Source organism: Ilyonectria robusta (genome assembly GCF_021365365.1).
Source record: "Ilyonectria robusta strain PMI_751 chromosome Unknown BGZ61scaffold_59, whole genome shotgun sequence".
Taxonomy (NCBI): domain Eukaryota; kingdom Fungi; phylum Ascomycota; class Sordariomycetes; order Hypocreales; family Nectriaceae; genus Ilyonectria; species Ilyonectria robusta.
Genome location: NW_025764493.1, coordinates 109524 through 126190, shown reverse-complemented (window position 1 = coordinate 126190; position 16667 = coordinate 109524). Strand labels below are relative to the sequence as shown.

General features: G+C 51.8%; 3 protein-coding genes across 3 annotated transcripts; all 3 read left to right on the top strand.

Annotated features, from left to right (window-relative positions):
* Nucleotides 1-862: 862 nt before the first annotated feature.
* On the top strand, nt 863-2991 carry BGZ61DRAFT_500508 (CHAT domain-containing protein; the record flags this gene model as incomplete). Its single annotated transcript, XM_046251553.1, has 4 exons — nt 863-978; nt 1119-1611; nt 1734-2904; nt 2945-2991. 4 exons carry the CDS (start codon nt 863-865, stop codon nt 2989-2991), a joined length of 1827 nt encoding a protein of 608 aa, XP_046094459.1.
* Nucleotides 2992-5042: 2051 nt separating this feature from the next.
* BGZ61DRAFT_541346 (major facilitator superfamily domain-containing protein) lies at nt 5043-7003 on the top strand (the record flags this gene model as incomplete). The annotated part of the gene is made up of 6 exons (XM_046255037.1): nt 5043-5142; nt 5196-5505; nt 5567-5625; nt 5676-5715; nt 5775-6320; nt 6376-7003. The coding sequence occupies 6 exons, from the start codon at nt 5043-5045 to the stop codon at nt 7001-7003; spliced, it is 1683 nt and encodes a 560-aa protein (XP_046094458.1).
* An 8468-nt stretch (nt 7004-15471) lies between these two features.
* BGZ61DRAFT_524188 (uncharacterized protein) lies at nt 15472-15849 on the top strand (the record flags this gene model as incomplete). The annotated part of the gene is made up of 1 exon (XM_046252630.1): nt 15472-15849. One exon carries the CDS (start codon nt 15472-15474, stop codon nt 15847-15849), a length of 378 nt encoding a protein of 125 aa, XP_046094457.1.
* Between the last annotated feature and the right edge of the window lie 818 nt (nt 15850-16667).

Sequence of the window (16667 nt, the reverse complement as noted above, 5' to 3'; positions counted from 1 at the left end):
CGACAAAATGGCCGGTCGTGGTAAGCGCAGCCAGCAGTAGAGACCGGGGGATTGCCGAGCTGCTGGAAATTTAGAGTGTTGGTGGATTTGGTGACGGCAGGGGGTTGGGGTCCAGGGGTAAGAACAGGGGTTTGGCGCGACATAAAGCTGGAGCGGCCCCCAGATTTTAGGGGCCGCAATTTCCCCACTTTCAAGTACGCAGCGCTGAATTGGGGGGACGACAAGCAACGACCAACGACGACGACAGACGACGACAGACGACACGACGACAGACGACGACAGATGACACGACGACAGACGACGACAGCAGACGACGACAGATAACGACGACAGTTAACGACGACAGATAACGACGACAGATAACGACGACAGATAACGACGACAGATAACGACGACACGCGACGGACAATCAATCTATTCGATGACGATGACGATGGCTCTGACGACGGCTTGTTCGATTTGATGGCGATGAATGAATTGGGAAGAAGGTGCCGATACTGCATAATCCAAGTGGATGGGCGAGGAGAGAGAGAGAGTCGGAAAGAAGTCTATTTTCGACTCTTCTTCTAGGGTGACTGGAAGTCTCATCTCATCGCATATCTGGCTGCCCACGTGGTTGTTCATTTGCTTTGTCTGCTCACAGCTTTCGGGTTGCTCCCTCTCACCCTTTCTCTCCTTCTCTGCTGGCTCTGCTTTCTGGCTCTCCCTGTTGGTTTCTTCCGTTACTGGCTGGTTTAGTCGGCTGGTCAGCTGCGTGACACGGGAAGCCATCGATGCCACCCCGTCAGATCATCCGAACCGGGCTGGGCGGCTGAATAACCTTGAAGGCCATCTAGCCAACAGATACTCACGGACTGGAGCGATGGCAGACCTAGAGGAAGCGATCCGAGTAGGAAGAGAAATCATCGATGCCACCCCGTCAGATCATCCGGACCGGGCTAGATGGTTGAATAACCTCGGAACTCATCTAGGCGACAGGTCCTCACGCACAGGCGCGATGGCAGACCTCGAGGAAGCCATCCGAGGAGCACCGCACGAGAAGCTATCGATGCTACCCCACTAGATCATCCGGACCGGCCTATGCTCTTGAACAGCCTTGGACTTCGTCTTGGCAACAGATACTCACGCACTGGAGCGATGGCAGATCTCGAGGAAGCTATTAGAGTAGGACAAGAAGCCGTTGATGCCACCTCTCTTGACCATCCAGACCGGGTTATTTTCCTGGACAACCTTGGACTCCGTCTAGGCGACAGATATTCACGCACAGGCGCAATGGTAGACCTCGAGGAAGCCATTCGCCTGGCGCGGGAAGCCATCGATGCCACCCCTCTTGACCATCCGAACCGGATTATTTTCCTCGGCAACCTTGGACTCCGTCTAGGCGACAGATACTCACGCACAGGCGCAATGGCAGACCTCGAGGAAGCCATCAAAGTAGGGCGAGAAGCCATCGATGCCACCCCGTCAGATCATCCGAACCGGGCTGGATGGCTGAACAACCTCGGAATTCGTCTAGGCGACAGATACTCACGGACTGGAGCGATGGCAGACCTCGAGGAAGCCAAGGAATGCTTCCTCGCCGCCTTGCGTCACTCCGCCGCCGCTGTGGGCGTGCGTGTCGCAGCCGGCCGTCAACTTCTGTCATCCCCATCCATACTTCGAGATCGACAAGCATACGCCATTGCCAAACAACAATCGACTTGATTCCCTTATTGACGCCTCGTTCTCTGCAGAACTCGGACAAGCGGCACCTCCTCTCCGCCGCTGTCGGACTGTCGTCGGACGCCGCAGCCATTGCCCTTCATGCCAACAGAGGCCCTGCTGCTGCTATCGAACTGCTTGAGACTGGTCGTGGTGTCATCGCCGGAGCTCTCTTCGAGCAATCCGACATTGCCGCTCTCGAACGCGCGCATCCCGACCTGGCGCGTTCCTTTATCGACCTGCGAGATCAACTAGACGTGCCGCCGCTGGTGGACTCCCTCGCTACAGCTGAGCGCCCCACTGCGGCCGCAGAGACGGAAGGCGATCGGCACCGCGATGCTGGACCCCAGCTTGCCCGTCTTCTTGAGACAATCCGTTCCAAGTCCGGTTTTGAGCGATTCCTGCCCTCCGCATCGGAAGCCGATATTCTGGAGGCTGCACGGCCCGGCCCGATTGTCGTCCTAAATGTGAGCTCGTATCGCTGCGATGCCTTGGTCATTGAGCAGTCCGGCATCCGACTGCTGGAGCTGCCACGCCTCTCCCGAGACGCCATTAACGACCATGTCCGGGAACTCAAAACTCTCGATACGTTTGGATGGCTCTGGGATGACATCGTCTGTCCTGTTCTTAATGCTCTAGGCTTTACTGGGCCGCCGTCGGACAGTCAGTGGCCGCACCTGTGGTGGGTCCCCACTGGCACACTGACCCGGTTTCCACTCTATGCGGCGGGACACCATCTGAGGCGCACCGGCGAGACGGCGGTCGATCAGGTCGTCTTATCCTACGCCTCGTCCGTCAAGGCGATCATACATAGTCGGCGACGGCCACAGCAAGCGCCGGCAGCCAAAGAGTCCCGAAATGCCGTTGTCGTTGCCATGCAGAACACGCCAAAACAGGAACCGCTCAAATATGCGAGCGACGAGGTTAATGCTGTAGTGGCTGTGTGCGAGTCGATGGGATTGCCGCACGACCGGCCACGACCGCACAAGGCCGACGTGGCGTCGGCCTTGGAGGCCTGCAGGATGTTCCACTTTGCCGGCCACGGCAGCACGCATCCCACAGAACCGCTGCAGAGCCAGCTGCTCCTCGATGACTGGGATCGGGAGCCATTCACGGTGGCGAGTCTCCTGGAGACCAAACTTACCTCGAAGCCGCCATTCCTCGCCTACCTCTCGGCATGTGGAACTGGTCAGATCCTGACGGGTCTGTTGACGAAAGCATCCATCTTGCCAATGCTTGCCAGCTGGCGGGGTTCCGTCACGTGGTGGGCACGCTTTGGAGCGTCGATGACAGGTTATGTGTGGACATGGCGAGAATGACATACGAGTTTCTGGAGGATGAGGGGATAAGGGATGACTGCGTGAGCCGGGGGCTTCACCGGGCGATAAGGACGGTGCGAGACCGGTGGGTGGACGGCGAGGATGCCGGGCGCGGAAAGTCATCGCTGTCTGGACCGGAAAGGGACGCTAAATTGAAACACGGGTCGGAGCCGCCGCGGCCGCTCTGGGTCCCTTATGTTCACTTTGGGGTTTGATATGGTTTAATAGACCACTACGGAGGGCCCTTTCAAAAGTCTTTTCCAAGCGCTAAATGCGCCACATCTCTCAATCCTTGTTAGTTACCTAAGATACAAGGTGTAGAATCCAGCCACAATGAGTTAGCTGCTACATCCACTATAGTTTTAGGGGTGCTAGGGGGATTAGAATGTAATACAGTGAGGATAGGCTGCTGTAAAATTAGCAGCCTTTAGCGGATAAGGCACCATAGAAAGTACTTGATGTACTTAACCAAGCCACAGTCGTCGGATTTCCCTTTTCAAACTAGCGCTTGGAAAAGACTTTTGAAAGGGCCCTCCGTACAATCCCAGGCCATCGTAAGCATGTGTGCGTGCGATCTGCATACTGAGGATGCGCCCAAGCAAAACCTCACACGCGGATTTTTGCCTAAGCACAAATCTGCGCAGGACTTTCGACATACGAAGTCGATCGCCCACTCAAATCTGTGTAGGTAGTCCCGCAGGCGCTGGCTGTGGATATCAATCTCTCGAGACATCCTCAAGGTCCTTTTTAATCTGACCATGCTAATCCCAAGGGTGAGAGCCCGCCAATGCCTCTTCTTCGCTCTCATAGGATAGAATCGCACGCGCAGCCATCGGACCAATTCCACACAGCCCGCCTTAGGCTGACCAAAGTGTCAACTAACTCTGATAAGAAATTTGCTATTCAGCTGTGGATGATCACTATTTGACTTGTGCTTAGCGTGGTTTCCCCTCCCCACAACCCCGACAGGACGAGTCGAATTCCATGAATCGGTCATGTGGGCTACCTGGCAAAGCGAGTTGCCCACTACCCGAGCGGGTTGTGGGTTGCGGCACCTTCGAACCGAGTCCTTCAGTTATTATTAGGCCGATCTTACTCTTTGCTCAGGCGTTGGGGCCCATCAGGTCCCCCGTGCAATGTAACCCTGGTCTTTGCACCTTACTCAAAAAGGGGTCAACCCACATTCCAAATCAAGGTTAGTCAACATTACAGAACTGGGATCAAACAGCTATGCGATTGAACTGTTGGGGGACTACCAAGACCCGGTGAGCCTAATAATTAGGTTCGAACCAGGCGTAAGTCCCTACCCATTGGCTCGACACCTCATCGTACCCTCGTCGAGTTGTCGGGGAACTTGACCCAACTCCCCCGCTGGTATGTGGGGCTCATAAACCTCGCGGAAGCAACCCGGGCGTCTCGAGGTTTCTCTATACACAGGGCCACAGCCTTGGCAAGCCCGCCCTGTCAACCGGGATCTTTCTCCCTGGCTGGCGCAACCGGGCCTCACTGCCACCCGGTCCGAGAGTTGGGAGTCATTCGTCGCATCGCTTTGTGGTGGTAGATCACGTCTCTTGTCATTGCTTTGGATGATGTCACTGCCCGTTCCAATCAGGTTTTAGTTGCACCAACATGGCCGTGATGTCATTTACGCCAGCCGGGCCTGTGTTGGGGCCCGTGTCGGGCGTGTCTCTGCCGCCTCTCATATGTGTATCCACTCCCGGTCTTCGTTCTTCTCTTGCCATTAGTGCCTTGCTTGCTTTTGTCGGCCGCCTACAACCTAGACATCCGAGCTTGGCCTCCTCCCAGGGAAGGTTAATCTGCTTGGGAATCCGTTCCGACTGACTACCCTCCCCGGCCATCTCGTCACACGAGGTTTCCTGACTTTTCGTCTTTTGGAGGCAATTGTTCCATAAGGGCTCCACGCTTAGTCTTGAAGATCTCGAGCCGGACTGTACTGCGCTGAGTGTGTTTGTGGACGGCGGTGGAAGTTTGGGTTCAAGCGGCTTCGCGAGAAAATTCAACATGAGGAGGAACAGCCAACTTCCGGCGACCGACAGCGGCGGTGCTAGTAAAGATGGCCAGAGATCCCCCCCGTTCCCGGCTAAGCAGATGCTTGTGCTAGGTATGGAAGCTGGCCCAGCCACCACATGAACTCTCCCATACTGACTAGGACAGCTTGCTGCCGGATATGTGAGCCAATCGCATTCATGTCAATTTTCCCTTACATCTACTACATGATCGATGATTTCCACATCACCGATGACGCTAGCAAAATTTCGGTCTACGCCGGCATGGTCACTTCAGCATTCACCTTGGCCGAATTTGCAACCGGTGTCATGTGGGGTAGACTGAGCGACAAGATAGGACGCAAACCCGTGTTACTGGCTGGCCTGGCTGGAACTGCCTTGAGCGTTCTCATTTTTGGCTCCGCGCCGAATCTACCAGTAGCCCTATTTGCCCGCGCTCTCGGTGGTGTTCTGAATGGGTATGGCAAGTAGTTGGCGGGAGACTCGGGAGTTTGGAACAAGGGACTGATGAACATGCAGAAATATCGGGGTTTTGCAGACAACCGTCGCTGAACTAGTGACTGTCAAGGAGCAGCAACGTGAGCTGAATCTGAGCTCTGAGGTAACATCCGCCGCTGACCCGACGCAGCACGCGCTTACACTGTCATGCCCATGGTATGGTGTATCGGGTAAGACTTCCTCGGCTATTAAAGGAGGCATCAGTCAATGCCCTGACAGGCGTATCTAGATCTATCATTGGCCCGATAATTGGGGGTTCGCTCGCGAGACCCTGTGTGAGTTATCCTGGCATCTTCGCTCGCGGAACCATCTGGGACCGATTTCCCTACCTCCTTCCCAATCTTTTCAGCGCAACCATAGTCTTCATTGGAGTCATAATTGGCCTTCTATTCTTTGAGGAAACGCATGCGACGAAGAAGACTAAAAGGGATCGCGGACGTGAGGTAGGCGATTATCTGACTAACACGGCCCGCGGCGTCGTAAGCTGCTGTGGGCGAGGACGAAACTCCGAGAACCAAGGTCTTTTCGACGGCGAACAACCTCCTGGGTATCTCACGGCTGCAGGATCCCGAGAGACCAGTGTCAGGTCCGAGGTGAACGAAATCCTGCGGGCCTACCAAATCCAGGAGAGCTCGCCCAAGCTGGCTCCTCGGGCTGATACAGAGTTCCCCATGGTCATTGCACCGCTGGGCCAAGAGCCGATTGCCAAGACGAAGATGAAGATTTTCACCAAGCCGGTCATTATGAACATCACCTCATACGGTATCCTGACCTTGTAAATGGCAGCCCTCTTTCTTGGCTCACTTGCTGTTGCTGATGCCCTCTTCTAGTCACACAATGTCCTTTGATCAGCTCTTCCCAGTGTTTCTGAGCACATCCCCACCTAAGCATCCGATCTTGGAACTACCCTTTAAGTTCACCGATGGATTCGGCCTCGAGATGAAGATGATTGGTGTCATAATGTCTGCTCAAGCTGTCTACTCTCTGTTCTGTAACTACTTGATTGTCCCGCCCGTGATACGACGCTTGGGCTCCCTGCGTCTTTTCCAGATTCTGACCTTCTCTTACTCTGCGCTATACCTGGTCACTCCGTACCTCGTTCTGCTTCCAGAGGACATGAGAATGGCAGCCATCTACCTGCTGGTCATCTGGAAATGCACTTTATCGGCCATGGCTTACCCTAGCAATGCCATTCTCCTGGCGAACTCGGCCCCGACGAAGCAAGTCCTCGGAACCATCAATGGCATCGCGGCATCGATGGCGAGCTTGGGCAGAGCATTGGGCCCGATTGTATCCGGCTTCCTGTACTCACTCGGACTGCAGACTGGGTATTCAGGCTTGGCATGGTGGTTCAGTGGCCTTGTCACGATTGTTGGAGCCTACCTGAGCTCACTAATCACCGAGGGCGGAGGTCAGCAGGACGTAGTGCCAGAGGAAGGGGTCCCTCCTCGAAGATAGCCTCTTCGAAGACTACGAAGACGAAGACAGTGTCTGAAAGGCATCACTCCTTCCGCATCCACCGGTGTTGGACATTGCAAGCAAATTGACAACGTGAACAACACCCTTCTGGTTTTGACGGGCTTATGAATGGTGCTAGGAGTGTGAGGGGAGAGTTGTCTGATAGCCAAATAAGACTAACAACTCTTTGGAAAGATACTTTAGTGGAATCAGCTTAGAAAGAAATCCAGATAGTTCATTGCAATCATGTCAATCTTGAATCTCGAAATGCAGAGCAATATTGCCAGGTCGGCCAAGACGTCTTAGGACTGTCGATCTTTATCCTTAGAATCTGCCCTCCTCGCCTTCTTCTTCTCCTCCCTCATCCTAGTAACCCATTCTTCCACCTCCTCTAATGCCGCGTCTCTGACCCTAAGATCAGGGATGGACATCGAACGAACGGGAATCGAATCGATAGATTCATTCGATGCCAAGTCTTACGAATGTCGAATCGAATTTCTTGGCATTCGATTCGATGTCGAATCTGCGGCGTGCCCATTCGATTCGCATCGAATCGAATGTGACATGTCCTGTTCGATGTTCGAATACATCGATTCGAATGTGGGGCATCCTATTCGACATTCGAACCGTACAGGTCACCATATGATTCGACATCGAATCGATCGCCCCCACCCGTTCGATCGAAAATCGATCGATTCGGTCGAACAGAGAGACGCGATGTGCGAATCATGACCAAGGGGTGGATTCAGCGCGATTCGCAGACGCGTTAAGAGGCCCCTGGCACTCTCCTCGACGCGAGAAGTGCAACGCGATCAACACTGACAACAATTCATCTTAATGCTAAGATGTGTTAGCAAGTACATAACATGACCCTAAAAGCCCATAGCATACTAGGTACCCTGCAACTACAGCAATCATCCCTGTCACGACCCTGTCTAACCGCCCCCCAGCCCGGAACGGATTAACGCGCCGGCCACCGCGAATTGCCAACAGGTTTACCAGTTGGGAATGACTCCCATGGTCACAATCCCGACAAACAACCCACCAGCAGGTGCTTTACAGGAATGTAACGGACAACCCAATTTAATCTTGTAATAAAACACTGAGTCGGTTTCTATGAGGAATATATATTTGTCGCGTGGGGGGTTGAAGTATGAGTTATTGTTGCTGTAAAATACAACCTCCCAAGTTAGGAGGTACCAAGGTCGTCATATAAAGTAGGTGGGGCTTACAGTAGTTTTTAACGCAGGAGTATAGGGTATGTTTGTCCCAGTAACAGGCCGCTATACAGAGAGGGGGATCACCAAAAACACGCCGCTTTTTCTGCAGAATAATAGGAAGGAAGCAAAAAGAAAAGAAAAGGAAACCAAAAAAAAACTGTCTCCGTATTTCTCTCTACTAAAAAGTTTTTACTGATGCCAGCTTTGGCATGATCAGATGAATATGTCCGGCTCGAAGTTTTCACGCATTGGCGAGTATGGGATTCATGATCTTCCTGCCCCCCTCTTTAACTTTTTGGTTGTCTCGGGGACCTGCGCCTAAAGCCAGCTTTGCCTGTGAACCGATGTACCAGCGACTTCACAGGTGCATCCACTTAGAGCCTCAACTTCAAGTCCCCACCGTTCCGCCCCCTCACGTGAACGGTTTACGAAAATCTCAAGAATCCATTCTGAGTTGACGCCAGATTGGAATGAGCACAAATGCAAAGCCGGTATGGGGACTCGGCTGAGGAACGGGATGGCTTTTTTTCAAGGTTGGCCCGTAGTGATGCGTCTGTGCTTGTGGCATGAGCCAATAGGAGCCTCTGACGCAAGTGGAACAGGGAATATATGGAATCTTACCCCGCCGTCTGTGGACCTAATCAACGAGACCCCGATTTGGCTGGTTGCCAAGTACTGAGAGCTTGGTGGAGCGGCACTTGGGAGAATCTCCGTACACCAATGGTCGGAACAAAGTTTGGCTTCTTACATACAATGGCGGCTTCACGCGCGACTCTCTCGCCTTGGGCGCGCCAGGTCGTCGTTCGCGCTGCTCGCGAATGCATCATTAATCGCACAAGACTTTGCATGTTTAGCGGCAGTGGAGATGTCGCGAATTTCGCGTTGACGACAAAATGGGCGTGATATACGCGTGTTATTGGCCTCAATGCCTGTCCAGTCAGTGATGGATGGATGGATTTAAGTTGAGCCTCAGTGCAGTCTCAATGGCTTCCAACAACCTCGACCCACGCGACCCATCTGTCCGACTAGCTAAACTAACTGCATCATGATGTCCTCCGAACCATTCTCTTTGAGCCCTTCGTCCTGGAATCAACCAGGTGTGATGGAGCGCGATGAATTCTCTTCTTCGCCAGCCGCCCCGTCTCCAGGAACCTCGTTACCAACGACGCCATCGCTCCGTCCTCGCGGGACTGCCGCCGATTTTATTCAGGTCGATTGGACACTCTGGGGCCGCCAAGAGTGGGCCAAATGGCCCGGATTCGAGCGTTATACTGGCGGCCAAGACACGAGGGCATGGTGGCAACAATATGGGTATCGCGTTAAGGACCGTTCCACCTCGCGGCAGGGAAATAAGCTGAAGTGGATCTGCGCCGACTGCTTTGCCCGAGGTTTCAAGAAGAAGTCGGACTTCTGTTTCGTCTGCTCGACAGGAGTCGCCATCAGGAAACACCTACTCAAAGCCCACGGGATTCTTGTAAGTGTGTGCCTCTCATCTACGGTTTGATAACGTGCTGATTTGGCAGGCCCCGAACAAAGTTGCCAGCCCCGTGGGGGGCTCATTTCTAAATGACAGGACCATCACCGACTTCATCGATGCCGACTTCAATAATCCCCACGACCAGTTTCTTCTCAGCAAGCTGCGTGGAAGATTCAGCAGCAAAGGCCTCCGAGTACTCCTCCTCGACTGGATTACCTACCATAACCTGCCGTTCAACATTGTCAATACCGAGCGGTTCCAGCGGATCCTTCTCTACGGCAATCCCCTCCTTGATGTGACCCACATTCCCTCTGCGAAGACGCTGCTTCGCATGCTCGAATCCGAGTATAGGGGTGCCGTTGGGCCGGTAACCGAAGTATTGCGCAGCGCTCGATCCCAGATTCATTTCTCCTTCGACGGTTGGACATCCAAGTCGTACACTTCGTTTCTTGGGATCAACGCTCAATTCATTGATAACCACTTTGTCCAACACCGAATCCTCCTTGGGCTTCGACCTCTCTCGGGCAGACACAACGGTGCTTCACTTGCCGATGAGGTCGCTGATACGCTCGCATTCTGGCAAATCAACGACCCGGACAAGGTTGGCTACTTCACGCTGGACAATGCTGCCAACAATGACACCTGCATGGACGATCTTGCCTTTGAACACGGCTTCTCAGCTGAAGAGCGACGGATCCGCTGCGCTGCGCATATCTTCAACCTTTGCGTGCGGGCAATGCTATACGGTTCGAAGCGAGAGAACTTCGCGGCAATCATCGCTGCCGATGGTGACGATCAAGATGACGATGAGGAGCTAGTTGATCAAGCTATCGACGAGGCCCTGGATGTAGAAATGGAAGACGGCACGGATGAAGACTTTGAAGCGAACACTGCCGTTGGTATCCCAGAAGAGGACTTCCTATCATCCCACCCAGCCCCGGAGGAGATCAATGGAGCCACTTTCAGGGAGTACAGCCAGAACGGCGCCCCAGGAATGCTTCACAACATCGGGATTCAGCTGCGAGCGACTACACAGCTGTACGAGCAGTTTCTTCAGTCTCAGCGCAAGGAATCCGGCCATGAATCAACACTTCACTGGGTCTTCAACAATGCCACCAGATGGAACTCGGATATGCGGATGATGGAGAGGGCCCTTCGTCTCCGCCCGGCTCTCAATACGTTCTTCAATGACGTTCAGAACCGTTGGGAAACTGAGGGTCTTTGTGACAAACCGAAACCGGCAGTTCTGCAATACCGCTTAAGTGCGTACGACTGGAAGGTTATCGAGGTGCTTGTCAAGCTTCTGAAGCCTTTTGAAATCGCCACCAAGCAACTTCAGGGCGACGGTATTCCCGACGCGAGGTCGACTTGCGGTAGTTTCGATGAATACTTCCCTGTCTTCGAGATCCTACTTGACCACCTCGAAGGAGCTATCGAAGGCACAATCTTTGAAGAAGTTGAGGATCCAGTGAGCAAGGAGAAGAAGGACGTCGAAGTCGCCATCTACGACGGGCTCGATAGCAGAACCCGTAGATTGCTCAAGGTCTTTATCAAGCTCGGATGGAAGAAGCTGCACAAGTACTACAACTGTCTGACTAGCGCAGCTTATGTCGGCGCTGTTGTCTTCAACCCGGCGAAGAAGTGGCGCCTTCTCGATCAACTGTGGTCTCGAGTGCCTTCTCGTAAGGCCAAGGGTTGGCGATTAGAGTACGAATCCCAGCTCTTGGAGATCTGGGAGAGTTACAGGGAACGCGAAGTTGACTACGAAGTCTTCGCTACATCTGACGAGGCCTCAATGGATTACATTGAGCGGAGACTTGCCAGGAGTGTAGCTGGGTCGCCATGCGCCCAGGGTTCGTCCTTGGCAGTGTCCAGTGCCCGCAAGAGCACCCGAAAGACGAAACACACGACAGCAGGAGCGACTGCTGATGACGAATATGCTCGGTACTGTGCTGAGGATGTTGTCAACAGTCACCACTACAGAAGCAGGCCGATTGACTGGTGGAAAATCAACAGGAATCGGTACCCGCGACTGTCTCTGATGGCGGTTGATATGCTCACCATCCCATCGTCGTCTGCGGAGAGCGAGAGGACATTTAGCAGTGCAGGACGTATGACGGCACCGTTGAGAAGTCGGCTGAGGAGGGAGATAGTGGCGATGGCTCAGTGCATTCGATCATGGAGTAAAGCTGGGATCTACACGCCTTCACTGCCGCTGGTTAGCCTCAGTGATGATCAATGGGTTGACGCACTTGCGTCGCTGAGGGGGACGAGTGACATTTAATCTGCCTAGTACCTGCCTTTGCACAATTGACGATGTTCTGCGATGTCTTATCTGAAGCCGTGATACCTTCTAAACCCGCTCTGCACCTCTCACCACTCTTCTGTCGGGGTATGACGGCATGACGGCCTGGTGATGATGACGACGGTCCATTTGGTTCTAGGTCCTATTGGTGTTTCGGTCTCCGCCGGGATTAGTTCTACGTTCGATCGAGTTCGAATCGAATTCGATCGAATCTTGGCATTCGATAGATATCGAATCTACGGAAGACATGTTCGATTCGAGTCGAATCTACGGCACAAGAATTGTGGCGCGTTCGATTCGATACGAATCTGCGGGAGATGTGTTCGATTCGAGTCGAATCTACAGGACAAGAATTGTGGCACGTTCGATTCGATACGAATCTGTGGGAGATGCGTCCGATTCGATTCGAATCTACGGGGTCACATTCGATTCGAACGCCAAGGCTTGGCGTTCGATTCGATAGATTCGTAAGATGTCCATCCCTGCATGAAACCAGTCGTGTACAGTATCAAGCTCAAAATGGAGTTCATTGTCCTCAACAAGCTCGTGGCTCTCGTGTGGCACGATCACGGCTACGGGAGTACCTATGGGCAGAGAGGCGACAGCATTCCTACCCACGCGAGCTACCCCTTGCAAAGCCAGAGTCCCGGCGTCGAATCGGGCTCCGGCGCCAGTCAGAGCGATGCTCCCCGAGAATTGCAACGCCCAAGAGACGAAGCGGACGAGCAACGGGTGACATTGCGGTAGGTTGCGCACTACCTATTTGGTTCGGGAGGACTTGGACCAGTATCAAGTGAAGGCTGCTCCTGGCGCTGCCCTCGCGTGTGAAAGCAGGCGCACGGCGAGGATAACACTAGGTGTGTAGGGAGTTTTTGACGCTACTCTCCGGAAACGCCTGATGCTGCGAATGAGGCTGCAGGGGTGGCCAGCAACCTGGTCAGATTCGTCGTCTCATTCATGGAAGAGGCACACGCTGGATCCGGCTCGAAGACACAACAACGGAGCCCCGAGAGATCGCATGCGGACTACCACAGGAATCACCCGCATCCCCAGTCCTCTTCATGCTATACATAGCAGACAGCTTCCTAGAAAGACAAAATCCACCGCTTCGGCTACGCCGACGATATCTGTGTGCTCAAAACGGGCTGATCCCTCGAAGAAAACACCGAACGACTCAACCAAGACTTAACGTCCTTCACCCGCTTTGCACCCCCCCTTTGGCCACCCTGTTTTTATATACGAAAATTTAAATTATTCATAGTATACGAACGTGCATGACAAGTGAGTGGCTCACTTCAAAATCCCATACAAAATGCTGTTTTCAACCCCCTTGTAAAAACCATCAATTTTTAATAAATCTTAACTAAATGTTATCTATATTGTTTTTATAGTATAGTGATAGAGTATTATTTCTTTTAGATTTTATAAATTTATATTTAAAAAGTTATTCTAAAACTTCAGTATAAGGTAACGTACATAATAAGCGAGCGCGCAATACAAGTGTAACGGCTGTGCTAGACCGCTGTACCATAGGGCAAAAGATCGGTCAATAACTGCTATTGCGGCAATTACTGAGGCGCACACACTGCTATATAAGCCCTCGCTGCTACGGGTGAACCGGGCCGTAACAACAAGCAAGTGCGCACTTTTTCACCACCTACAATATATATTCTTCAATAAAACCACAATAAACTATCTGATTAATTGAAATTAATTACTATCCTCCTCACCGGACGTCTTAATAACTACCTGATATATTCTTGCATTATGACCAGTCTTGCTGCAAGTTCCACAATGTCTTTCCTTCGGTTGAGCTGACTGTTCTCGACCACAATTTCTCGATGATTCTGCCACTAGCTGCGTATTGGCATCTATCTGATCAATTGAATCCCTTCCTTCATCTAGAGTCATCTTTCCTCCATTGCGCAGGCGTGTCTTTTTTGCTCTGCGCCGCTTGCTAAGGGACTCATTCGCCTGTCGAAGGATCTGGTTCTCAGACTCTAATAACGCCATCTGATGCATTATTGCCTTCGTTCCCTTAGAAAGTGACTCAATTGCTTCAAAAATAGATGTCGGAGAGCTGCTTTGATGTCTTTCAACTCGTCTTTTAAGGAATTCAGACTGAGAGCCAGCCTCAATAACAGTCTTTGGGGTCTTTGAGACCCAAGGGTCGGGAAGGCTAGCCTACTCTTCTATTATTAATTGTCGTGTACCTCAATTGTCGCCTACCCCTGTAAAAATCCTAGTTTCCACTAAATCCGGTCTATTTCCGTTATCGGCTCAACTAACCTCGCGTTGCTGCAGCTGGGGCGGACTACGTGCTCGTCGACGAGGTGTTTGACAGTCTGGACGAGGCGGGCCAGGCGGCTGTAGTCAGGCGGTGTGGGCTCATGGTGCATAGGGTGGCCGGTTGGATCGTGGTGATCACGCACAGCCGATTCTTGGTCGAGCGAGATCTCATACCGGTATGGGGATTTTGGGGTCAGGGATGACGGGCTGTTCAGAGAACAAAACTTTATCAGAACAAAACAAAAAATAATACCAGTTATAGAGTAAGAGAATCGTAGACGAATGAATCTAGTCCCATATTTTTCACTACCCGATAACACAAGTTATTGGAGTTTGGAATAATTGTCGGATTGAAGCTCGACAAAATGATTGCTGACATAAGAATGTCTTGGCTCAGAAAAAATCCGAAGAGGAAAGGCTTCGACCCACTGTAAAGTCTTGGCTCAGAAAAAATCGAAAATGGAATAGTGCGAACCCGCTCGAAAAGTCTTGGCTCAGAAATATCCAAGAAAGGAATAGCTTCGTACCATGGCGGGCTGCATATCTTATCGTGTTGTACGGTGACAGGGTCCGAAACTTGCTGCCTAGGAAAAAGCAACAACGTCGCAACAGGATAATTGCAATAAGTCGCCCAGCCAGTTCGAGGCTGCTTGATGACGGTATATTCACAATGGACTCCTTTGAGAAAATCTCGTGCAAAACTCCCGTACTCCCCAAAGCTATGGGGCGCCAGGCGGAGGCCGCTCTGGGGCAGATTGGAAACAGGTGTAGCTATGCATATCTGACAAGGCTGTGGAAGATTTTGCTGTTGATGGCCCAGGCCACGATCTTTGGGTCGTACCTCCGTATGATCAAGCCACCAAACTTTCGTCCCTCGAGGAAAACAACTGCCGAAATTGCCCCTCAATATGATGCTGACTGTGTTATACACTTCCGGGATCCCTAAAAGCCACAGTAATAGCATGGTGACCGGTAATTTCCTCTATATAAGGTGTAATTTTCGTTCATCTATTTGTATTCAGTTATTCCCAACAATACTGCCCCAAAACTTGATTTACTTGTTTGCAACCAAGTCAATCGACAGAACGTTCGTTCACTACATCAATACTATTGCATTTATCTGTATCTGATAAGCTGTCCTTTTCACTTTCATCACTTTTGCCCTTCCCGAACAAGCATGCCCGATAAACAACAGCCGAGACGCCGAGGGCGGCCTAGAAAGGTCCAGACAGAAGAAGAACGACTAGCGGCGCAACGCATACACTCGAGAACATATCACCACCGCCGATTACAACAAAAAGATATGACCTCAAACCTTCATACGGAGTTTTACCAGCACGTCCCTTACACTCCAGCCACCTCGTCGGCGGAACTTGAAACGCCGGGTTCTCGTATAGCCCTGGACAGCTTCACTATACCACCATCGAGCAGCCCCGAAGATTCAGTTGATCCTGACCCTCCTTTGGTCGGTGACTCCATGTGGGATCAGGATCATAATGTCTTTCGAAATAATGACCAGAATTGTCCGTCTGATGTGGACAGCACGACTTGTTAGGGATGCTAGGATAGTGACTTGGTCACATGTCCTAACCAACCTATATAAGGTAGCTTCCATCTCTTAGAGAGTCAGAAAAACGATCAATCAACAAGACACCTTAACTCATACCTTATCAAGACATACCAGCTGAAGTACTGCGTTGCCTCTTGATACATGAGTGAACCGTCTTACCGTTATATTCTACCTCCTACCCGTCAGATCCTTCGTACCACACAGCAGACACGGCAGAGAACCGTAACACGACTAGTCGTGTATCCGCTGCTTCGGAAGAAAATGATGAGATCTATGATACATCATCACTTCCAAACTGTTCAGCTGGGGAGGGAATGCATCAACCTGACGAGAGATTGCAGGAACTCCTAGAAGCAGTCGAGAAAAGCCTTCATATGTCGACGTTACCAGCCAAAGGTACCTAATCACGGGCGTAATGGACATCATCATCATCATCATCTGGTGGCCGACTCCCCACGAGTTAACCGCCGGCACCTTGTTTAGTTTGAACAAGCCAGGGTTTTAATTTAAGCATCCATACAATTATGAGGGGGTTCAACGCAAGAAGTGCAAGATGACATCAAGATGACATTAGGTAGGACTCTAACCATTCTTACATTCTGCTTAGATCAAAAAATATTGACATGGCAGGGGAAGTCACCAGTCAGGAGTATTACTTCTTTAGCCCCAAAAGTTCCAAAACTTTAAAAACCAAAGGAAATGTTGCTCATGATTGGCGGACACGAGTCGGCAAGGCTGGTTCTTATGGTGGTCGAGTTCTCGGTGTTGACGCGGGAATCGAGGGAGTATCGGGGACAAGAAAA